At 38.0% G+C, this 24,886-nt stretch overlaps 1 protein-coding gene across 3 annotated transcripts in view; it reads right to left on the bottom strand.

The window, feature by feature from the left end:
• Positions 1-24,886, bottom strand: part of HACL1 (2-hydroxyacyl-CoA lyase 1) — a 34,528-nt gene extending 9,642 nt beyond the window's left edge. For 2 of the 3 annotated variants that reach the window (XM_054729641.1, XM_054729643.1), the window contains exons 1-12: positions 24,653-24,886; positions 24,329-24,433; positions 20,146-20,186; positions 19,466-19,546; positions 18,400-18,472; positions 16,712-16,789; positions 15,276-15,370; positions 13,179-13,291; positions 8,241-8,376; positions 5,639-5,744; positions 3,359-3,442; positions 1,517-1,618 (exon numbers count right to left, since the gene is read on the bottom strand). In XM_054729641.1, the coding sequence (XP_054585616.1) occupies positions 1,517-1,618; positions 3,359-3,442; positions 5,639-5,744; positions 8,241-8,376; positions 13,179-13,291; positions 15,276-15,370; positions 16,712-16,789; positions 18,400-18,472; positions 19,466-19,546; positions 20,146-20,186; positions 24,329-24,433; positions 24,653-24,733 (1,095 nt within the window). In that variant the 5' untranslated portion in view covers positions 24,734-24,886. The remainder of the gene's footprint in view (positions 1-1,516; positions 1,619-3,358; positions 3,443-5,638; positions 5,745-8,240; positions 8,377-13,178; positions 13,292-15,275; positions 15,371-16,711; positions 16,790-18,399; positions 18,473-19,465; positions 19,547-20,145; positions 20,187-24,328; positions 24,434-24,652) is intronic. The other variant, XM_054729642.1, reaches the window with a different exon arrangement.

Below are 24,886 nucleotides of genomic sequence, written 5' to 3'. Positions count from 1 at the left end.
ACTGGAATTGAACCTGGGACCCTTCAGTCTGCAGGCCAGTGTTCTATCCACTGAGCCAAACCAGCTATGGCTATCAAAGACTCTAAACAGAAAACCAAATCCTGCAGAAGTGGCTCATTTTAGTGCTAGTGGGGTTTCACACATTACAATTTCCAAAGCCTTAAGCTATCAGGCAAAGCCACAAGTGCAGATGAAGAAGTCACAAAAAAATTCCCAGTATAAACAAACTGAATTAAGAAAGCTAGAAGTATTCTTACCAAAAAAAAAAAAAAAGATAAATGTGAGGTACAGATGCTTTCATTAACTAGATGGGGGAAACCCTTTCATAACGTGGATGTATATTAAATCACCATGATGTACCTTCAAATATCCTACAACTTTGTATGTCAATCACCCTATATATAATAAAAGCCTAATATGTTAAGTGTCCAGTTGTCCGGTTGTCCATTCAACCAATCAAAGTGTAATATGCTAATGATATGCTAAGGCCGCTCAACCACTCACTATGACATGCACTGACCACCAGGGGGCAGATAGTCGACCAGTCAACCAGTCGCTATTATGTGCACTGATCACCAAGGGGCAGACAGTTGACTGGTTTACCAGTCGCTATGATGTGCACTGACCACCAGGGGACAGACGCTTTGACCGGTAGATTAACTTGCTGCTGGGGTCCAGCTGATCTGGACTGAGCGAGATGGGCCAGACACGCTTTGGAGCCCTCCTGCGATCCCTCCCCAGCTGGCCAACCTCCTGTGTCCTTCTCTGGTCCCAATCGTGCACTGGTGGGGTTCCTCGGCCTGGCCTGCACCCTCTCACAATCCGGGACCCCTTGGGGGATGTCGGAGAGCCAGTGTCAGCCTGATCCTGCAAGCCAGGCAGAGGGACTCCACTGGTGCATGAATTTGTGTACCAGGCCTCTAGTACCTTGATAAAGCTAAACATTTTTTAAAAAAGAAAAAAAAGGTTGTACATTAGATAAAAATTTCAATTTTGATGAAATATCTATCTATTATAAATGTATGCCTTGAAGGACTTATATCTTAAAGGTAGAAAAACATACCCCAACATGCTCCAGGATTTAAGGCTCCCAAAGACCGTAATTGTAATTTGATGTTAAGGTCACACTGAGGACAGTAAGCCACACCTGTCCACACAGGCTTTTATAACTTCCTGTCCAATGTCAGCTCACCCTCCTTCCACCACAGAAACTTGCAAGCTATAACCCTTCAATGCCTATTTCCCCAAGAAACTTCAGGTCTCTCTCAAAGAAAAGTGCTATATATTGTGAGATATATATGAAAGACTTTGCCACCATTTTTATTAGGTCTCTATCTTAATGTTTCACAAAGTTTTTGAGAGCTGTGCCCCTAACTCCTTTTTCCCAATGAGTCCAGTGGTTTTTACTGCAAGATTTTGCATAGCATGGTGATTTTTAGGAATGCATATGCCATATTATGACAGAACTGAACCATGAACCTGGAGCATTCTTGAGTTTCAGTGGGCCCAGTATTACCTTGGATGCAGCTTCATTGCTCTTCATTTTTTCTCTCAGTGTGTTCCACCATTTGCTCTCTGGAGGATACTGCCACGGTATTTTGTCAAATTGTTCTAAAAGCTAAAAAAAACCCACAAACTTTTTCTTTACTTCTTAAAAATAAACTTACATATTACTAACATAAAAATCTCTTCTTAAAGACAATACTACTATACTATCCTGCTCTTCACATCACTCATACTCCTTGTTTTTCCTCAAGGCAGCAAACAACTGATAGAAGAGAAATTGGTGACACGGCAAGCTTTTGTTTGGGTCAGTGTCGACTTCTGCCAGATGTTGGGATTCCCATAGGCAAGTGAAGTGCCACCTCCCCCACCTCACTGACTGGGGCTATTAAAACCTTCTTGGGTCCTAGAAGGAAAGTCACCCCCTCCAGAGAACCCTTACAGGAAGGCCAACAGTCCCAAATACCTAGGGATTCCCATGACACAAACCAAATGCTCCAGAGTGTTTTAATATGTGCTTGGGGATTGCATCCTAATATTGTATAATCATTATAATAATACCAATTTGTATCCAAAAATTAAGTGATAAATGTGACTATATTTTATCTCGTCACAGTGAAATGTATAAATTATGTACAAATAATAAGAATCTGAACAAGTCACTGATTACAGTTTTGAAGAGTAAAAATCTCTTTATTGCCTAAAGAAATGCTAAGTTAGATTTTTCCAGTAGATAAAGCCATTTCTTGGCTATAAGTTTAGTGCCTCTTATAATTTTTCAGATAGCTGAATCCTACTTAATAAATGACTGTTTGTCTACTGAATGCCTTTAAATTTTCAATCACCTTCCAAAAATGCTTAACTTACTCACATAAAAATGATCCATATATAAGAAGCTGAATTTACAGAGTTCCAAAGTTATATTTAAGGATAACTTTCTATTAGGTTCCTCAAAAAATTAAAAACAGAACTGCCTATGACCCAGTGATTCTACTTCTGGATATATATATCCAAAGAAGCCCCAAGCATGAATTTGAAAGAATATATGCACCCCTAAGCTCACTGCAGCATTATTTACAATAGCCAAGGTATGGAAGCAACCCAAGTGCCTACCAATAGACAAATGGATAAAAAAGCTGTGGTACATATATACAATGGGATATTACTGGGCTATAAAAAAAGAACAAAATCTTGATTTCTGGGTGGGGTGGTGGGTAGAGGTGGAAGATAAATGGTGTACAGGGGTGATAAATGGTGATTAAAAAAATAAATAAAAATAAAAAAGAACAAAATCTTACCATTTGCAAGAGCATGGATGGACCTAGACAGTATTATTCTAAGTGAAATAAGACAGTCAGAAGCTATATGTGGAATCTAAAGAACAATATAAACAAATAAAACAGAAACAGACTCATAGATATAAAGAACAAAATGATGGCTGCCAGAAGGGAAAAGAGTTGGGGGACTAGATGAAAAAGGGAAAGGGATTGAGAAGTACATATTGGTAGTTACAAAACAGTTGTGGAGATGTAAAGTATAGCATAAGACATACAGTCAATAATATTGTAATAACTATGATAAGTGTCAGGTGGGTACTGAAAATATCAGGGGAAAACTTTGTAAAGTATATGATTGTCTAACTATTATGCTGTACACCTGAAACTATTATAAAATAATATTGAATGTAAACAGTAATTAAAAAACAAATAAAAAAATAATCCTCCATTATAAGTTTTGTTTAAAATAGATGTTATCAGACCTGTCATCAAGTGAATCAAGACTGAAACATTTTAAAGAACTGACTATTCTCTAAAGACCAATCCACGTAAATTAAAACCCAGGCAAAAGCTCTTACCTGTTTAGTGACTGCATTTATATCTCCTAGTAAAGTCACAGCAGGTCTTACATTATTCCCCAATTCTTCTGCACAGATATCAATCTAAAAAGAGACAAGACTGAGGAGCAAGCCATGTTTATTCTTAAATTCTTTAAGAAGTCAATTAAGGCTGAATAAATGAGCTATGTATACAGGGGTGGGCCAAAGTAGGTAAGAACTCTGTGCAAAGAATGCTTGAGTATAGCAGGTAGACTACAAGCACGTGTAAATAATAAAGGCCGGCAACTTGAGCACTTATGAGTTTGTACCTCAGTGCACAGTGCCATTGTGACATTCTTTTGAATTAATAAAGCTATTATAATAATCATAACCTGCATGTCTTTTTCCATACAAACTGTAAACCCACTTTTGCCTACCCCTTTATATAACATAGATAAAGAAGATTTGATGTTCAAGAAGTTCATTAATGCCCGGCAGGAGTTGCTCAATGGTTGAGTGTTGACCAATGAACCAGGAGGTCATGGTTCAATTCCTGGTCAGGGCACATGTCTGGATTGCAGGCTCAATCCCCAGTAGGGGGCGTACAGAATTCTCTCTCTCATCATTGATGTTTCTCTCTCTCCCTCTCCCTTCTTCTCTGAAATCAATAAAAATATTTTTTTTAAAAAAAGAAGTTCCTTAATAAAAGTAAAAATCCATGAAACTACACGAGTTTCATAACTAGTATAGAAACCTCATCATCTTCCCTCAATTCTATTCTGGGATTTTGGTATTGTTCCATTATGCCCACAGAAATACATGTGATTTGATCAATTATAGTTTTGAATCTAATCAATAAGATTCTACTTAATTACACTGGAATTCCTATTTAGAGCAGTTCTCAAATTTTAGCATATATAAGAATCACCTTGTAGGTTTGTTAAACTATAAACTGCAAGAGTCCACGTCAGTTTCTAATCTTAATAGGTCTTGGGTGGGGCTTCCCAGATGGTGCTGATGCTGCTGGTCCAGGACCCACATTTTAAGAATCACTCCTAGAGCCCTGGCTGGTGTGGCTCAGTTGGTTGGGCTTGACCACTGGTGGGGGGTGTGCAGGAGGCAGCTGATCAATGTTCTGCTCTCAAATCAATGTTTCTTTTTCTCTCCCTCTCCTTTCCTCTCTTTCTAAAAATCAATGAAAATAAATATTTTTTAAAAACAGAAAAGAATTACTAGAAGGGCATGGCATGGCTACTTTCCATTTACTCAGAAGCTCAATTTCTGGCTGGCCCTGGGCAAGTAAAAATAGCTTCTGTCAGGAGGAGTAATTTAGTCAACTCAAAGGGGATGCACTTTATTCTCTAACCAAGAGGCGCAATCAAAGAAATGGCAGCATTTTCTAGGTACAACCCAAGTCTTGCTTGTTGTCAATGGCCCTAAGGCCGTGGTCGGCAAACTGCGGCTTGCGAGCCACATGCAGCTCTTTGGCCCCTTGAATGTGGCTCTTCCACAAAATACCACGGCCTGGGCGAGTCTATTTTGAAGAAGTAGCGTTAGAAGAAGTTTAAGTTTAAAAAATGTGGCTCTCAAAAGAAATTTCAATCGTTGTACTGTTGATATTTGGCTCTGTTGACTAATGAGTTTGCCGACCACAGCCCTAGGGGGAAATAGACTAAAGAAGTTGACTCCTTTAATAAAAGGCAAATAAGGAAAAGATAGCAATGGTAGCTGGATCATCAAATACCATACGCAATCTGTGTAGGGTGAACAGCTTTGCATGCCACCATGTGGGCAGTACTTTCTATACCAGTAAGGAAACTGGCTTATAAAGGGGGTCATAATGATACAAGAGTCATCAGGAGTATATTCTAAACACTCTGTTTAATGACATAGGTAAAAGCAGCATTGTTTAGAGATTTCTAACCAAAGATATCTAAAAGTTTGGGTATCTAAAATAACAACTCAATCCCTAACAATGCTAAATGTTTTGTTCTAATCTACCATCCTACTTAAATCTCTTTTGCCTACCTTTAAATATTCTTGAACTTTGAGGAGAGGCAAATTATGCTTTTCAAACTATTTAAAACTTGATTTTGAAAGGTTTTTTGGTTAGAAGTAAAGTGGTTCATTGTTTCATAGGCTTGAAAAGGAAGCTTGCTTTGGTACCTGTAATTATGTTAGACAATGTATACAATTCTACTGTTATAAAGAGAAATGGTTCTTTATAAAAGCCAAATAGAGAGCAGAGCTGATAATGGTTGAGAGGGAGAACACTGAACTACAAACAGCTCTGATTTTAAATCTGTCTTCTCTGGGTACCTGGATAAACTTCACATCTGGCTGATATCTTGGAGGCAGTCCAAAATGCAATATCCAATTTAATCTGGCACCAAACAACACGATTACATCAGCAAATTGCAAAGCCCTATTTAAAAAAAAAATTTCTGATGACACAAAAAGTATATCCATATTTCTTATTTGATTATTATAAGATTAATTTCTAAAGTATTTGGAAAATTCTAAATAATTGGGAACTTATATTAGTCTTCAGAATCAGCTTCTATGGTAAATGTGATCTTTCAATCTAAAATAATTTATAATGCCCTTCTATTTAAATAGTAATATAAAAGATGAAATAAGTAGAAAAATATTACCATAGGACTGTATCTATACTCTATTTCATTTATTACATTTTACCATAGAAAAATTAATACAAGTCCACTATGGCGAATCTGGAAAAAGCAGGGAAAGTATAAAGAAAAAACCAAAAGCATCCAATAATTCTATGAACTTATAAACTATTATTACTATCCTGGCATTATTTTCATCTAGTCTCTTTTTCTATGAAGTATATTGATACATAGTTGAGCTTATTTAATACTGTCTCATGCACTTTTGCTTATATAAACATTTTCCTTTGTCATTAAGTTCTTCTTAAATACAATTAAAGGCTACATGTTTTGCTGAACACATATATTAAATTTATTAACCCTTTTCTCAATTGTTAGATATTTTCTGTTATTAATAGTACTGGGTTGCACATCTTTATGCTTAAATTAAAAATAAATGTGGTGTGTGTTTTCTTTTATTTTAGAGAGAGGAAGAAAGAGGGACAGAGAAAATAGAGAGAAAAACATCGATTGGCTGCCTCCTGTACAACCCTGACTGGGGATGGAACCCACAACCTAGGTATATGCCCTGACCAGGAATCAAACCTGCGACTTTTCAGTGCACTGGATGATGCTCAACCAATTAAGCCATACCGACCAGGACTATTAAATCTTAATACACACTTCATACTGATTCCTAGAAGCATATATTTTTAAGATGACTGATTCACATTTTTGAATTGCTTTAAAAATTATACCAAGTAAATTTTTAATAGTTTTAAATCTTAATATTTTTGTCAATATAACTTGTAATGTTTAAATTATTTTTATATCCACACTGATATTAATATAGCCACCCTTGTTTCTTTTTGTTTACCTCATACATCTTTGCTTCTTTTTATTTTGTTTTAGATGTGGTTCTTATAATGCATGTAACTTATTATTAGTGATTCAATCTGAATGTCTCTGCCTTTTTCCAGGAGAATTCATTATCATAATTGCTGTGAGTGGGTTGTTTTTTTTTAACTTCTTTTCTGCTTCTTGGCTATTTCCCTTTTTTCCTATCTTTTGTCATAGAGAATCTGTTCTTTTGCGTTTGTCTTCTCTGGTGGTATAGCCTACTTTTCACAGAAATTCAGTTATAATTTCAAGTATATATTCAAAAAAGCTATCTTCACATACTGTACTGGTCCTGTGGACCCAATTTAACAAATTGATAAAAACTACAGGTGGAAAAATAAATTTGGTTATAGATACTCTAAAATCCTTGAAATTGCTGATTCAATATAACCTGGCATCTCACAACATAATATTCAAAATTCCAGGATACAATCTAAAATTAATACACACACACAAAAAGATAGGAAAATGTGAACAATTCTCAAAAGAAAAGATAATGAGCCCAGCCGGTGTGGCTCAGTGGTTGAGCGATGACTTATGAACCTAAAAATCAGGGTTCAATTCCTGGTCAGGGCACGTGCCCAAGTTGTGGGCTTGAACCCCAGTAGGGGATGTGCAGAAGGCAGCCGATCAATGATTCTCTCTCATCATTAATGTTTCCATCTTTCTCTCTCTCTCTCCCTTCCTCTCTGAAATCAATAAAATATATGTTTTTAAAAAATAAAATAAAATAGAGGCTAATTCTGTGATGACATTGGCATTAGTAAAAAAGACTTTCAAGTAGCTATTATAACGATGTTACATAAGGTAAACAAAAATACTCTTGAAATACATAGAAAAATAAAAGTTTTCAGCAGACAAGCAGAAAAGATAAAAGAGATAAAAGGATTAAAAAGAACTGAACAGATATTCAGGGACCTATAGGCATTATCAACATGGCTAATATTTGTATTATTCCAAAAGGGAAAAAGAGATTGGTGTACAAAAAAATATTTGAAAAAATCATAACTAGAATCTTTCCAAATTTGGTGAAATATACCAATTTACAGATTCAAGAAGATCAGAAAACACCAAACAGGATAAACCAAAAGAAAACCATGTCCAGACACATGATCAGACTGCTGAAAACCAAAGATTAAAAAAAAATCTTGACAGCAGCCATAGAAAAACAACATATTACATATAGGGCAACAATGATTCAAATGACTGCAAATTTCTCATCTGAAATCATGAGTTTCAGGAGATAGTGAACAACATCTTAAAAGTGCTGAAAAGTCTAAAAATAAATAGGTATGCTTAAAATTACATGATTATTTCAGAACTCCTAGATTCATTAAAGTCACATAATAATTTAAATTAGCCTAAAATCTGTCAAGCCACTGTATTTAATTAAAATCTGGAATGTTACGCACCTGGATCTGGCAGCAGCTACACAGTTTGGATGATTGTCAGGGATAACACCCTTTCCCATGGGGGTGGGCAAAAATGGCAATTTACATTGCTCCACCAATTTCCTGATTCCCTCCTCTGCATGGGCATAAGCAGCACCTACAAGAAATGCAAATAAATTAAGTCAATTAAGCTACGGACCCTTAAAACAGTTCATATGAAATTGCCTTCAAAACTTCTCAAATTTTCTCCTGCTTATACAGGCTTGAACTCAAAACAAATGATTATGGTTTTTATCTTTGGTATTTAAAAATGTTTAAGAAAGCAATAGTTCTGCCCTAGCCAGTCTGGCTCAGTTGGGGAACGTCATTCAGTACACCAAAGGATCACGAGTTTTAATTCCCGGTGAGAGCATATACCTCTCCTTGCTTCTCTCTTTAAACTCAATGGAAACATATCCTCGAGTGAGGATTAAAAAAAAAAAAAAAAAAAAAAGCTATAGTTGTAGTTTCTTCTCTAATAATATTTTCAATCCAGTCCAGCCGGCATGGCTCTCATTGAATGTTGATCTATGAACCAGGAGGTCACAGTTCGATTCCCATTTGGGGCACATGCTTGGATTGTGGGCTTGATCCCCAGTGTGGGGAATGCAGGAGGCAGTTGATCAATGATTCGTTCTCATCATTTATGTTTCTATCTCTCTCCCTCTCCTTCCCTCTCTGAAATCAATAAAGATATATTAAAAAAAAATATTCTCAATCCTCCTAAAGGATGCTCATAACAAAAATTGCATCTAACATCTTTGCTGCTCTCATTGCCTGTTCTATGCTATAGTTCTACTGAATTACTCCTCACAATTCCCTGAACATACTGTATTTACTGGTAGGCCCAAGTAGTTATGAAAGGACTTTGCCCTCCCAGGGGAAGGCTCCCTGTAACCTCACACATTGCTACCAGCTAATGTGGACTGCAATCTCCTAGTCTAGGCATGGAAATTCTAACAAGGGGCACACATTTCTAAAGTTCTGTAGATCTCTTCACAAGCTCTACAGTGTTGTGACTGCAACAGGCTAACCCAAGTGGTCCACACAGCATTTGTTTTTACAGTGTGTGCCTACAGAATAGCTGTATGCCCCATTTCAAACTCACTGTTTGAATATAGGGATGAGTTCATTTCTCATGTCACCAAGGCCACTATATTTCATTTTAGCCACTTAGTTTTATACTCTTTTTCAGGGCTAGTAGAATATTACTCCATATTCAGGAGTTACAATCCTCTACTGAATTCCAGTAAATAGTATAGTGTACCTTCAGATTCAATATAATGTTCTCCTCATAAAATTACCTTAGCCCAACCAGAGTGGCTTGGTTGGTTGAGCATTGTCCCATACACTGAAAGGATGCCAGTTCAATTCCCAGTCAGGGCACATGTGTGGGGTCATTCCCCAGTCAGGACAGGTACGGAAGGCAACCAATAGATGTTTCCCTCTCACATAAATGTTTTGCTTTCTCTCTTTCTCCCTTCTTCTCTCTAAGCATGTCCTCGGGAAAGGATTAAAAAAAAAAAACTGCCTTAGAAAAATCTTTTCTCAGACATATAAGAGAAAAAGTAGTTGCTTTTTCTTATCTGGGAAGTTTCCTTGCATTCTCCTTCTTACCGAAGTATCTTTTGCCCACCCAGTTCTCTCTTCCCAAACTGCCTTTGTTCCCTTTTTCCACTAGGGGACTTATCAAACCTTTTTTCAAGGTGTAACCTCAGTGTCACCTCTTCTGGGTAGTCTGTCCATACCAACTAACTCCATGAGCCAATGACTGCTTCCCTTGAGAAGCCACCTCACCACTATACACACCATTTAAGAGTTTACTGCACTTGTTTGTTACCAGGTCTATTTCACTATAGGTAGGGGGACCATTATTTCTCTGTTTACCTCAAAAACATTTTCTAGACTCCCTGCCTTATCATCACTCATTAATATTGGTTAGAGAAAGAATGAAAACTAATACCCACTAAACTTTTTCTATTTGTTGTGTTAATTAATTATAATAATACTGCTGAGATAGTTAGTATTTTTTTTAAAAGTAAGGTACTTGAGACTCAAAGCACTTATTTGCCAAGATAAGAGAGCTATTGTATCATACTAGAGGCCCGGTGCACAAAATTTGTGCACCTGGGGGGAGGGTCCCTCAGCCTGGCCTGCGCCCTCTAGCAGTCTCCGAGCCCTGGGAGGATGTCCGACATTGTTAGCATTGCCACGGAGGCAGGAGAGGCTCCCACCACTGTCGCTGTGCTTGCCAGCCGTGAGCCTGGCTTCTGGCTGAGCAGCACTCCGCTTGTAGGAGCACACTGACCACCAGGGGGCAGCTCCTGCGTTGAGTGTCTGCCCCCTGGTGGTCAGCGCACATCATAGTGACCAGTCATTCCACCATTCGGTCATTCGCATATTAGCCTTTTATTATGTAGAATAAGCTGTAGATGAGGCCCCTAGAACCATAAGAAACGCAAAAAATTCACTGTTAACTCATTCTTGAATTGCCCCCACTTAAAGTCAAATTGTGCCCCCTGTGAGGTGTGTGCTGCACCTTGGGAACCACTGGGCTTGACACTTTTCCTCTCTGAGCTTCATTTCTGAATACATACGCATATCCCATAGGAATTGTAATCTCTTCTCCGCCTACCTCACTGGGTTGTCATGAAGAGGTTCTGAGCTAATAAACATAGAAATGTTTCATCAAGTAAGTGATGTCTAAATGGGAAGGGATTGTTATTTTTAAGCCCATGGGTACCCTCACAGGTAGCAAGTGCTGATTAGGGGAGGAGGGCATGATTGTTTCCTGGGACTGTAGCTATGGAAGCTTTGCAGAGGGTTCCGCAGGCCTCAGAGGGGTGGGCTCTGGCCAGCAGCCCTGTAGTGGTGATGGTCCCTGGGGGCGCTGGCGGGGAGCAGGGAGTTAAGGGGGCGCTAGGGGGACAGAGAGGCCAAAGGGGGAGTAACTGTCAAACCTTCCCGCTTGGCGCCATTCTTTAAATTGTATATGGCCGTTTCACAGCTGTACCTGCTCAGGGTGGGGCTCCAATCTCCTGGAGCCAGATGGGGGCCGCGCCACGGTGGAGCCAGGTGGGCTAGGAGGGCGGGTTTAGCCACGCCCCCAGCAAGGTTCAGGGCTTCCACTGTGGAGACCATGCTGCTGCTGCTTGGGGGGTCGGGGGGGGGGGGGGGGGGGAGGAAGAGGGAGGATGCGGGGGAAGGGTCTGACCCTGGGGGGCCGCTCAGGCCTGCCTCCACCTGGGTCTGGAGTTGTAGGGAGGAGAGGCATGCCCGGCTCCAGTGGAGAGGGCTCAGCAGCTGGGCCCCAGGCCCCGGGTGCCTTGGGGGCGCTGACAGGTGGTCGCTAGCAGGCTATTGTTGTGGGCGCCCCTGGCAGGGGTGGCAGGGGAAGAGATCAGGAGTCGGAGGTGCAGGCTGCAGCTACCCCTAAGGCTGGGTCTTCTCCCCATATGGTTGGCCTCCCTGTTCCCCCGGGGTGCAGGGGGATTGGAAGAGCTCCCCATGGCCGCTTTCCCTTCCTTCTTTGCAGCCTGGGCTCCTGTCAGGCACTCCTCTCAGACCCCTGGGGAACTTGCCTCCAGCCTCCCACCCACTGCTGCGTGCATCAACATGCAAATTGGTTGTTACAGGGACACCATAAGGCAATATTACCTCTTTATATGTATAGATAGCTGCTTTCAACTCAGCTCTGACTTCAATTTTTTTTATGTTGTCCACCATTTCCATTAAAGTAATTTTTAGTTTCTATGTAGTAGTTCCTTAGTAGTTGACAATTAACTAATATGGTCATATGTAATTTATAGCCTCCTCAGTTCTAGAACATAGAATGGATACTGTAATAAACTGCTGAAAGAAGTATAAATTGGTACAATACCTTAGGACAGTGGTCAACAAACTCATTAGTCAACAGAGCCAAATATCAATAGTACAATGATTAAAATTTCTTTTGAGAGCCAAATTTTTTAAACTTAAACTTCTTCTAACGCCACTTCTTCAAAATAGACTCGCCCAGGCCGTGGTATTTTGTGGAAGAGCCACACTCAAGAGGCCAAAGAGCCGCATGTGGCTCACGAGCCACAGTTTGCCAACCACAGCCTTAGGAAAAAGCAATCTGACAACATGCACCAAAAGCCTTAAAATATAACCTTTTGCACTCGGATGTCGAGTGTGACTAGACACGGTTAGCATTAGAATAAAGGAATCGAGAAAAAAGCAAGCAAGTGCAAAGGGTTAATTAATTTTCTTTCTGGGAATCCGTTTTATATCCTAAATATGGAAAAAGTTTTATGCACAAACATGCTTGTCACAAATATTCTAAACAAACAAACAGAAACTGGCAAAGATTTAAATATTTGCCAGTAAAGTGTTAGTATATACATAAGTAAACATTAAAAATTAAATTTAGGGGCCCTGACAGGTGTGGCTCAGTGGATAGAGCGTCGGCCTTTGGACTGAAGGGTCCCGGGTTCGATTCCAGTCAAGGGCATGTACCTTGGTTGCAGACCTGATCTCAGCCCCAGTCAGCAAATGGAAGGCAACCAATTAATGTGTCTCTCTCACATCCATGTTTCTCTCTCTCTGTCTCTCCTCCTCACTTCCACTCTCTCTAAAAAAAATCAATTGAAAAATATAATTTAGTGAGGATTAACAACAACAAAAATTTTACAATGAAAAAAACGCATTTTTACTCATAAGACCAAAGAAATGCATTCGGTGATACTCCCTTAAAAGGACAAGAACAGGCATTCTACAACAATTCTATTCAAAACTAATAAATAATGCTATATTGGATGAAGAGAACTCTTATTCTAATTTCAAACATTAAAGTAGATGTTAATAATGAAGACAACTTCTAAAAACAGAAACAGCATTCTTTCAAAAACCAGCAAGGTTTAGAGTTCCATTCAATGCTACCTTTCCCAATGATAAGAAGGGGCTGTTTGGCATTCCTAAGAACAGATGCTGCCTTTTGTACAGCAGAAGTTTCAGCCATACTGATAGGAGGTGGCATGCAGCACTCCACGTACCTGGAAATAAAGAGTTCTGTTAATTAAAAGAGACCAACTCATAAATGTATTATGAAAATATAAAATATATAAAAAGGTAGAAAAATAGGATAATAAATTCCATATTCCCAACATGTAGGTTCAATAATTAATATCATTTTACCACATTTACTTCATGCATACATACAAAAACATGCATATAAAGATTTCTTTTCCTGAACCATTTTAAAGTAAATTATAGGCATCAAGACTTAAAAACTTCCCCATGCAGCTATAAAATATACTTTCTCATATGTAGCCATAATATCCTTACCACATCTAGTAAATTAACAGTTATTCACTAGTATCATCTAATAGTCAAATGAGTTGACAGGAAATTTGAGTTAATGGCTTTACATTGTAGTAGTAGTTGTAGTAATAGTAAAAACATTCTAAAAGCTAGTATTATTAAATATACCTACTATGTGCCATTTATTCTCACTTAAATTTCAAAACAATGACATTAGGTATTACCATTATCTTCACCATTGGGGGAAAAAAATTCAGAAAGTAAAGTAACTCGCCCAGGGGTCAGAGACTGGATTGAACTAGGTTTCTCTGTCTCCGAAGTCCATGCTTTTAACTATCTTACTATATTTCCACTCACTGGGTTAGTCAAGATTTCAGTACCATAATATATATTAATAAAATAAATATTAAAACTGTATAGTTAAATAATTCTGGACATCAAGTCCTCAGTGTTTTATTTCACTTATTCTAATGAATAAACACCATACTGTTCAACACTTGGGCATTATAATACAAAAATTTAAAAAAAGGACATTCAAATCTTTACAGATTTTTTAAAGAAAGCTTACAGAGTTAACTTACCTGAGACTCATCTCTCCTTCCCCTGCCCAATATTATTTTTAATATCATGCTCAGGTATTATGCAGAATAGATGTCCTTTTGCTCTGACTCTCCCAATTAGAAACCTCTGAGTGTACAGAAATGCCCACTTTCTCTCTGTGGTCACTAGAAGGTCACTTGGTCCACAGTAGCAGGAATGTACTGAGTGGTACTCAGGGCGATTCATTAACCCAAGTACACATCTGTACCAAGGGTGACTTAGATGCCAATGATAAATATTTTACACTTTCTGTCCACTCAGTGTTTATTTAAGTAATAAACATCTGTTGTTGAAATATTTTTAAATAACTGAGACAGACAGACTAAAATTTATAATGTTGAGTTCTAATAATTTTCAACAGTCTCCTCATCTCTTGGTTTACACTATAACGACTCTAAGTGGCTATAATACATTAATGAGAATGTATTATCTATGGGTACTGTAAGAATAATTTCAAATAAGTTCAGGAAGCTCCAAATATTTTATTTAGTAATTAACCCCCAAAATAATTACTAAATAATACCATTTTAATTCAGAGAAGCCCTTTGACTAGGATTCTTAATAGTTAAATAGTTAAGATAAATGGCCCTAGCTGGCTTGGCTCAGTGGATAGAGCGTCGGCCTGTGGACTGAAGAGTCACGGATTTGATTCTGGTCAAGGGCATATGCTTGGGTTGCGGGCTTGATCCCCAGTGGGGGGCGTGCAGGTGGCAGCTGATCAATGATTCTCTCTCATCATTGATGTTTCTATCTCTCCCTCTCCCTTTCTCTCTGAAATCAATAAAAAAGAAAAAAGTTAAGATAAATGAATATTAACTATGCCAGCTGGCATGGCTCAGTGGTTGAATGTTGATCTATGAACCAGGTCACGGTTCAATTCCCAGTCAGGGCACATGCCAGGTTGCAGGCTCAATCCCCAGCATGGGGCATGCAGGAGGCAGTTGATAATTCTCTCTCATCATTGATATTTCTATCTTTCTCTCCCTCTCCCTTCCTCTCTGAAATCAATAAAAATATATTTTTAAAAAAGATTAACTTATAAACTGCTAAGTAAATTCCTTTCAAGGTAAGCATTATAATACAATTAAGAAAAAATCTAGCATAACTATTACTCACTTTATAGAATTCACATTCACCTGGAGGTTCACAAAATCTGCAGGTATGTCAATATAGCAAGCACCTGGACGACCATAAATACTGCTTCTTACAGCCTAAATTTATTATAAACAGAAGAAAATGTTTTTAAAAATCTCAATCCTTATTATCATATTTTACCCAAAGATAACTTAAAATTGTGAAATAAACAGTTTTAATTTTTCTGGATATCCTTAGTTGGAGAAGTAAACAATTTTAATTAAATTTGAAGTACCCTCTATTAATTTTATATACAATTGACCCTTAAATAATATGGGGGTTGGGACCCCGATCCCCCATGCAATAAAAAAGTATAACTTTTAGCCGAAACTGGTTTGGCTCAGTGGATAGAGCGTCGGCCTGTAGACTGAAAGGTCCCAGGTTCGATTCCGGTCAAGGGCATGTACCTTGGTTGCGGGCACATCCCCAGTAGGGGTTGTGCAAGAGGCAGCTTATCCATGTTTCTAACTCTCTATTCCTCTCTCTTCCTCTCTGTAAAAAATCAATAAAATATATTTTTTTAAAAAAGAAAAAAGTATAACTTTTGACTCTCCCAAAACTTAATTACTAAATAGCTTACTGTTGACCTTATCGATAACATAAACAGTCAATTGACACATATTTTTGTATTCAATAAAGTAACCAAAAAAACATTAGGAAAATCATAAAGAAGGAAAAATACATTTATAGTACTGTACAGTATTTATTGAAAAAAATCTGCATACAAGTGGACTGGCACAATTCAAACCCATGTTGTTCAAGGGTCAATTGTATTTTAAAAGAGATTTTTGTTTAAAAGGAGAAAGATAAAGTAATTATTCACTTAGACTGTTAAAATTGACATTCTATTACACTTTCATCTTACTAGGCTCTGTCGGCCAAGTCTTCATAACATGCACTTTCACCTGCTTCCTAATCCTGTGACTTGGCAGTTTTCAGAAACTGTGATGTTGTAACATGTGTCAAATGATTTCTATAACACATGGTATTGAAAAAGCTCAAATGTAAATTCACATATAAATGAAGTTGGTAAACTAAAATTATAATATGCTGTTTAATCAACTAAGGGATGGTTTTATATGCATGAATACTAATTTTCAAGAACAATCTTGCAAAAGCCTAAAAGAAAGGGCACTCAGGATTCCATTATATCTTTTTCTTTTTTTTTTTTTTACTTTTCCATAATTAAAAAAAGTACAGGAAAAACTTTGTTTTTCAAAAGTGACTTATTTTATGTTTCTATAATTAAATATAATGGCAGCAAATATTAAAATGTATACAGCTCTTTAACAATATCATTTTTAACTATGTGAATATGTTCCAAATTATTACTCATTCAATTGAGAATAAAAATGACACAGATATGAGCAACTGAGAAAAAACTAGTTGACTTGGAGGGCTTGAATTAAATACTGTACCTTTTCTATAATAGATGGAATAGCTTCTATGCTGCTTGGCCGGACAGAGAACTTGCTATATAATCTACAAGCTTCAACCTATATGCAAAAAGAAAATCACTTAAAATTCAGTTCACAGATCATATTACTCTTCTGAAGGAAAACAAAATGTTAAGTCATTACTTTCTATTATGTTCTGAGGCAAGATGGAGACTATGCATTACTTGGACTATTTCTTTATATATATATATATATATAAAGAAATATATTTCTTTATATATATATATATAAAGAAACTATTTCTTTATATAATATATAAAGAAATAGTCCAAGTAATGCATATATATATTAGTCCAAGTAATGCATATATATATATTATTGATTTTTTACAGAGAGGAAGAGAGAGGGATAGAGAGTTAGAAACATCGATGAGAGAGAAACATCGATCAGCTGCCTCTTGCACACTCCCTACTGGGGATGTGCCCGCAACCAAGGTACATGCCCTTGACCAGAATCGAACCTGGGACCCTTGAGTCCGCAGGCCGACGCTCTATCCACTGAGCCAAACCGGTTTCGGCAGAAACTGTTTCTCTTGATACTTGGTATGAAATATACAGAATGATTGGTAATCTTAAGTCCCACAAGTGTGACAGAATTACGATTACTCATCAACTTTCAGTCTGTTCATAGTCATGTTGTTTAGTTTTAAGTATTTCCACAAGAAATAGATATTTGGATCTTTCTTTTCAAACTGTTAATTTCATTTAATAAACTTCTATTATTTTCCTTTTTGGGAAAAATATTTGTAATGGATATTATCTTCTGCCTTTTTTTCAGCTAAAAGTTTTTGTAGTAACTTTAAATTTCCTTTTACATAACTATCTGCTCTACTTATTTTTCAAATACATATATCAGCATCTTTTAAAAAACTGTTGTCATTATCTACCATTGCAATTCCCTTTCAAGAGTATAAAAATATAACATTTTCATTAACCTATATCAAGATCTAGTTTAAATCATATACAAAATTATATGTTTCTATTTTGAAGTTCTCACAATGATTCCTAATTTACCAACACACTTTGCCTAATGGTTTTAACTTTGTGCTATAAATGCTCAAATATATTCATATCTTAAGTGTTAATTAACATTCACTCTCACCTATTTGCTTCCTACAACAATTCTTAAAACTGTGGGATTCATTGACAAATTCTTTCAAGTTTTTAAAAATTTTCAAATACTTCCCTTTAGCCCTCCAAAATAAAAATGAACTTGTCCAGAGTCTACTAGTAGTTGCTTGGGTAGGATTTTTCCTGTCAACATTTTACTTCCCCCAAATCTGAGAGGCATAGTGCAAAAACAATTTTTATTCCTATATTTTCTTGACTCTTTGGAGAACCTATTTTTAGTTTAAAAGCCTGACCAAAAGATGTATTTCTTAGAAGACTGCTCCCAAGCAGAGCCTAAGTTTTCTTAATATCCACATTGAAATTGTCTTATAGTTCTGGAATTTTACCTCTAAATTACTTCAGTAATTCTCCTTCATTTTAATTGTTTATTTTTTAGACAGGACTTTATTTCTTCTCCATAAATCTTTTGGCATTTATTTATTTAAAATTTATAGTTGACATACAATATTCTTCTCCACAAATCTTAACAGTGTGTAATTATGTAACTAAACTCTAGAGGAAAATCTTAGAGTTGGGTACCTGAGGAAACTCCTGGAAGGCTCCCATTGTTTCCTGACATCTTTCAGAGGAACCACCAATCACAATCAACGGCCTGAAATTCATTTTTTAAAAGAGAATTACAAATTGTAAAATACTCAGCAGAGTGGCCAATGAATACTAAACACTCAATGAATATTAAAAAATAGAGACATAGAATGAGGATTAAATTTTCTCTAAAAACTGTAGATTTAAAGATTTAGGAAATAACCTGATGTGAGAGAACCCTTCCTCAGTTTCAGAAAAATCTGAAATTTATAGTAAATGTTTTTCTCCCATGCCCCTCTCTCCTCCACCCCTTTTGGATGCTAATGCTAAACCTCTAGGTGTGGCGATTTAAAATGAATTTTTATGTCCTTCCTATTATTCTTAGGATTAAGAGGAGGATAATTTTTTATAATAAATTTTAAATAAGTACTTTATGAATTGATGAAAAGGTAACCTCCTTTAACATGATCTTATTGGTAAAGAGATGGGACTAAGGACAAGGTCAAAGAAATATAAAAATTTTAATTTCAACTGTCTTGCCAATTATGTAAGAAAAGATGAAGAGTTAAATACATTCTTGCATACTGATCTGGGATCTTTAAAAAAATAATTCACTTAAAGAGAACTACACACACATTCAAATACATATACAGATATACAGGAGTGGGCAAAAGTAGATGTTTTGGTTTTTGGGTGTTTCTTTTTTGCCATTGTGACATTCTTTTGAGTTAATAAAGCTATCGTAGTAACCATAACCTGCATGTCTTTTTTCATACAATCAACCGTAAACTTACTTTTGCCCACACCTGAGTGTGTGTGTGTGTGTGTGTGTGTGTGTGTGTGTGTGTGTGTGTGTATTCAGTGTTTGTTTCTATGTACACAAATTACTGATAGTTTTAAATTTTTCTTCTTAATACTCTTCTTAATTTAATTTTTACTAAGCCATTCTCTTAAGCACTTGATTCCAAGTCTTCCCACCCCAGATCAGCAGTTGCTCCATATGTAAAATCACTCACTGACGTTCTTAAGAAAATGTTTTCAATAATAACAATCTAATTACCAACAGTTCATGTTTGCATTTGCCATACCACCCAAGGCGTGCACGAGACCTGGGCCAGAAACAACAAGGCATACTCCCGGCCTAAAAGCAAAAAAATTGTTTTTATTAAAAACAGGTCAAATGCAATACTTGATTCATACCACTGACAGTGAAACACGGTAACGTTCTTGGACTTCAGAGGAAGGGCATATAGGTCTTTTCTACAATTGGTAAAACAATTATTAAAATATTTTTTGAATTAGAAAAAAACAAGAGAAAGATACTAGTCTTCCTGCAAGAAATAAGGTACCTATCATCTTCACATGGTGTTTCACTAACCTCTTCACATTGTGCTCTTATTACATCTGGCTAAGACACGTTGACTGCACACAGAAGTAAAATTTTGAGTGCTGATTACATTTGTGAATGGAAAAATGAAGTGTCTTTAAAATTTTTCTTAACAAGTAAATATAATGTCAATTGATCTTTGAAAGTAATTCTGAAATACAGTGTTCTTCCAACTCTTTAAAATTGAATTTGAATGCTTTACCCTAGATGACTTTCTAAGCTTACAACACCAAGGAAAGGTTATCTTCATATAATTCACTTTGTCATTTTACATTTATAAAGCATTTTCTTAGGAACCTCTGATTAAGAGAGCCTTGAAAAGAAATGGAAATAAAACAAAGACTTTAGCTTACCTGCCTGTCAGATATCCAACCGCAGAGGCAGCGTAACAAGCCTACAAAGAAGAAACACTGGGACTTGAGCATATTGGGATCCTTATAGTAAGTACATGTATAATAATTTATTTTTTGTTGTTGTTAATCCTCACCCAAGGATATTTTTCCATTGAATTTTTTAGAGAGTGTGGAAGGGAGGAGGATAGAGAGAGAGAGAAACATCGATGTGAGAGGAACTCATTGATTGGTTGCCTTCCACACAGGCCCCAACCAGGGCCAGAGATCGAGCCTGCAACCAAGGTATGTGCTCTTGAACAGAATCAAACCCAGGACCCTTCAGTCCACAGGCCAACACTCTATCCACTGAGCCAAACCAGCTATGGCTAATAATTTATTATTAAGGAAGAGACTAGAACTTAATTGTAAAGGAGGAATTAGAAAACCTTCCATTTTAACAAGTAATGTTCTACCTGTAAATTTCAAATAATGGTTTACTGAATCTAGTTTTTGTTTTTCAAGGAATTTGCCCATATGATCTAGTTTATTCATAATATCCTCTTACACAAAATAAACTGATGAACAAAAAGATCCTGAGACACTGAAGCATGCAACAGAGTGATGTATTTCAAAGGGAAGAGGTGGGCAGAGATTAACCAATGAACTTATAAGAATAGCGCATTGACAAACAATAATTTGGGGAAGGCCTGGGAAGGGGACCAGAGTGGAGTTGAAGGTATCAATGGGGAGGGAAAAGGGGCCATCTGTAATACTTTCAACAATAAAGATAATGTTTTTAAAGTGAAGTGAGAATTAAAAAAAAAACAGAAACAGAAGTCCTGGCACATGCTACATGAATGAACCTTGAGGACATTATACTAAGTGAAATAATCCAGCCACAAATACTGTATAATTCCATTTATATGAGGTATCTAAAGTAGTCAAATTCATAGAAACAGAAAGTAGAATGGTGGTTGCCAGGGGCTATGAGAGCAGGGTAAACGGGGAGTTATTTAATGGGTACAGAGTTCCAGTTTCTCTAGAAAAAGTTCTGGAAGAGCTTTTGCAAAACAATGTGAATGTACACTTAAAAAATGGTTAAGAGCTGTGCATTCAATAATGGTTAAGATGGTAAATTTTATATGATTTTTTTTACCACAGTTAAAAAATACATACATGTATAAGTATACAAAGTGATTCAGAGGACCAGGGCTCTAAATTAAATTTTAGGAATATCTTAATCAATTTCTGCTTTCATTTTCCTTTTTATGTATATACAGATGTGATTAAAAAAAAATCCATGCTTAAATACGTCTAAGTAGATTTTAATAAGTATAAAATAAAACTCCTAGGTAATAAAAAATATATCATCTTACAATTGCTTAAATATCTTCAGGATAAATAGAAATGTTCCCTTTTTTATTCCTAATATCGGTAATTTGTGTGTTTTTTCCTCTTTTATTCTTCATCAGTTTTGCTAGGGATTTATCAAATTTATTAATATTTTCAAAGAACCAATTTTTTACTTCACTGATTTTTTTGTTGTCCATTTGTTTTCTATTTAATTTATTTTTGCTCTTTTATTATTTTACTCGTTTAATTTGGTTTTCTTTTTCTAGCTCCTTTTTTTTTTTAAAGATATATTTTATTGATTTTTTTACAGAGAGGATGGGAGGATAGAGAGTTAGAAACACTGATGAGAGGGAAACATTGATCAGCTGCCTCCTGCACACCCCTACTGGGGATGTACCCGCAACCAAGGTACATGCCCTTGACGGGAATCGAACTTGGGACCCTTCAGTCCACAGGCTGATGCTCTACCTACTGAACCAAACTGGTTAGGGCTTTCTAGCTTCTTAAAATGTAAACTTACAGCATTGGTTTTTGATCTTCTTTATTAATAGATTCATTTGAAACTATTTCCTCTAAGAACTGCTTTAGCTATCATAAGTTTGGTATCACATTTTTAATATATATTTTTATTGACTTTATAGAGAGAGGGAGAGATAAACATCAATGAGAGAGAATCGTGGATTGGCTGCCTCCTGCAGGGGATGTAGCCTGCAACCCAGGCATGTGCCCTGACCAGAAATTGAACCGGTGACTTCTTGATGCACTGGCTGGGCTGGCAATTGCATTTTTTTTTATTATCATTCAATTCAAAATTTCCATTGTGATTTCTTCTTCAACACATTGGTCTCCTTTTTCATTAGTGATATTAGTAATTTGTATTTTTGTTCTCACGTTCTCTAGTTAAGTCTTCCTTTGACTGCTGCAAAAAGTCAGGTTGACTGAGGGGCATATGCATTGGGAATGTCCTACCAGCATCTCAAACTCATTATGTCCAAATTGGGACTCATTACTTTTTCTCTTCAAATTGGCTCTTCCCTCTGTATTCCCCAACTGAGTCAGTGGCACAATGATCCACCTAGTCAGTCAAGCAAGCCCAAACCCAGGAATCACCTCCAGAAAGGCCTGTCCTCTCCTTCCTGGCTGGTTAAAGTCTATTCATCCTTCAGGACAGCTTGGCATCCTCTCCTCCAGGAAACCTCGGAAGTCTTAGGCTGAGCTGGATATCTCTTTCTGGACTTCCACAGCACCCTGGATATATCTCAATCACAGTATTTGCCACATTATAATAAAACTGTTCGTTTGTGTCTGTCTCCACAGCTAGGTCATAAGCCCCTCAAGGACAGGAACTGTCCTTCATCTCCACATCCAGTGTCCAACGAAGTGCCTGGGACCTAAGGAGGCCTGCAACTAAGCTTATGGGGACTGATAAAGCTTGAAGCTGCCTTTCTTTTTTTCTTTTTCTTTTTTTATTGATTTCAGATCGAAAGAGAGGAGGAAAATGGGAGAGGGAGAGGGAGAGAAACACCAATGATGTGAGAGAATCATTGATTGGCTGCCTCCTGCACACCCCCCATCGGGGATCAAGCCCCTAACTTGGGCACGTGCCCTGACTGGAATCAAACTGTGATCTCCTGGTTCATAGGTTGACGCTCAACCACTGAGCCAAGCCTCTAAGAACGGTGGCAGCGTGATGTGGTGGAACAAGCACTGGCCTGGGATTTAGGACACCTGAGTTCTAATCATAGCTGTACCTTCTGGGATATGTCACCTTGCAGGGACACCTGCTATATGACATGAGACCTGGCCTTCCCCCATTCATAGCTCAGGTACTCCCTGAGTACCTACCACGTGCAGGAACCGCCTAGGGCTGTGGTCGGCAAACTGCGGCTCGCAAGCCACATGCGGCTCTTTGGCCCCTTGAGTGTGGCTCTTCCAAAAAATACCATGGCCTGGGTGAGTCTCTTTTGAAGAAGTGGCATTAGAAGAAGTATAAGTTTAAATAATTTGGCTCTCAAAAGAAATTTCAATCGTTGAACTGTAGATATTTGGCTCTGTTGACTAATGAGTTTGCTGACCACTGTCCTTGGGGATACAGACGTGTCAGGAAGAGAAAATACCCCTGCCCTCCTGGAGCTCACAGACTAATAGGGGAATCAGACCAGTGAAATAATACACAGAAATAAACATGTAACAGGTAGTTATGAGAGTGAAGGACAGGGGACCCAGACTCAGACATGGAAACTGTCCCAATTCTGACACATTTCGCAGAGCACAATAGAGTACAGGCAGTCCTTGGGTTACATCGGACTTGACAAACGGCATTTCGTGGTTACATCACCATCTCCCATTTATTTATATATAAAAAAAAGTTCCGACATTTCGACGTATGTACGTATGTGCTTTTATGTTTTTTATTATTTATTTACCACAAGTAAAGGTCAGGAATTGTTATCTTTCTTTTAAATTTTCTTTTTACTGTTTCACTTCATTACTGCTGTGTATGTGCTCCATGTGAGTGAGGTAGCTTTACCTTGGCTGTAGGAATGGATCTCCCACGTAACCCCAGGACCTACTGTATAGTGTTAAGAGCAAGGAATCCCGGCCCAGAATTCCTGGGTTCAAATCCTGACTCCGCCATAACAGTTGTCATCTCAGGCAAGTTACTTAACCTCTCCGCGTCTCACTTTTCTCACCTGTCAGCTAGGATTGATAGTTCCTGCCTCCTAAAATTGCTGTGATGGACACGTGTCAAGTACTGGAACAGCCGTAAGCCCTGAGTGTCTGCAATGAGTCTTTGCCGTTATTATTAATCATTAACAATATGCCCTGGGCTCCCGGCGTCCATACTTACCGCTTGCTCATTCCTCATCCCCACGTATCTGATGCCCAGTTGCTGGGCGGCAACGGCGATTTCGGTCACTGGGATGCCTACGATGCCAAACATGTACTGCACATCCTGGGGGGCCAAGAACAAGGGGATAAGTGCACGGGCCCCCGCCACACGGTTCCCTCCGGGGCGCTAAAAGGAAAACTTCACGGGACCCTCCCTCCTTTCCAATTACACCTGTCCCCGCGCCCCCCCCCCCCCCCGCCCTGGCAATACTGGTTTCCAACACGGCTGGGCCCCCGCCGGCTCCCGTAGGAGCCTGTCACCTCAGGCAGGTGTCCCTCGTACTTGCGCTTTCAGGGCCCGGGCGAGGACCGCAGCACCAGACACCTGTTCCTCGCTTCCGTCGCCCAAGTTACTTCCCGACATCTTCCACCTAAAAGTTCAACACAGTCCCCCCCAGACGGCAGCAAGCAGACTAGGAGTCGCCCTGCACCGCCTCTGACTGACAGGAGGAGGGCAACCCGCAGCATTAAGTAGCTGGGCGGAAGAGGCGGGGCTAAGATTAGTCCACGCTCGGGG

The sequence above is a fragment of the Eptesicus fuscus genome, chromosome 18 (assembly GCF_027574615.1).
Source record: "Eptesicus fuscus isolate TK198812 chromosome 18, DD_ASM_mEF_20220401, whole genome shotgun sequence".
NCBI classification, from domain to species: Eukaryota; Metazoa; Chordata; class Mammalia; order Chiroptera; family Vespertilionidae; genus Eptesicus; species Eptesicus fuscus.
Note: the sequence above shows the minus strand (reverse complement) of the source record. Positions and strands in the feature narration are given on the sequence as shown.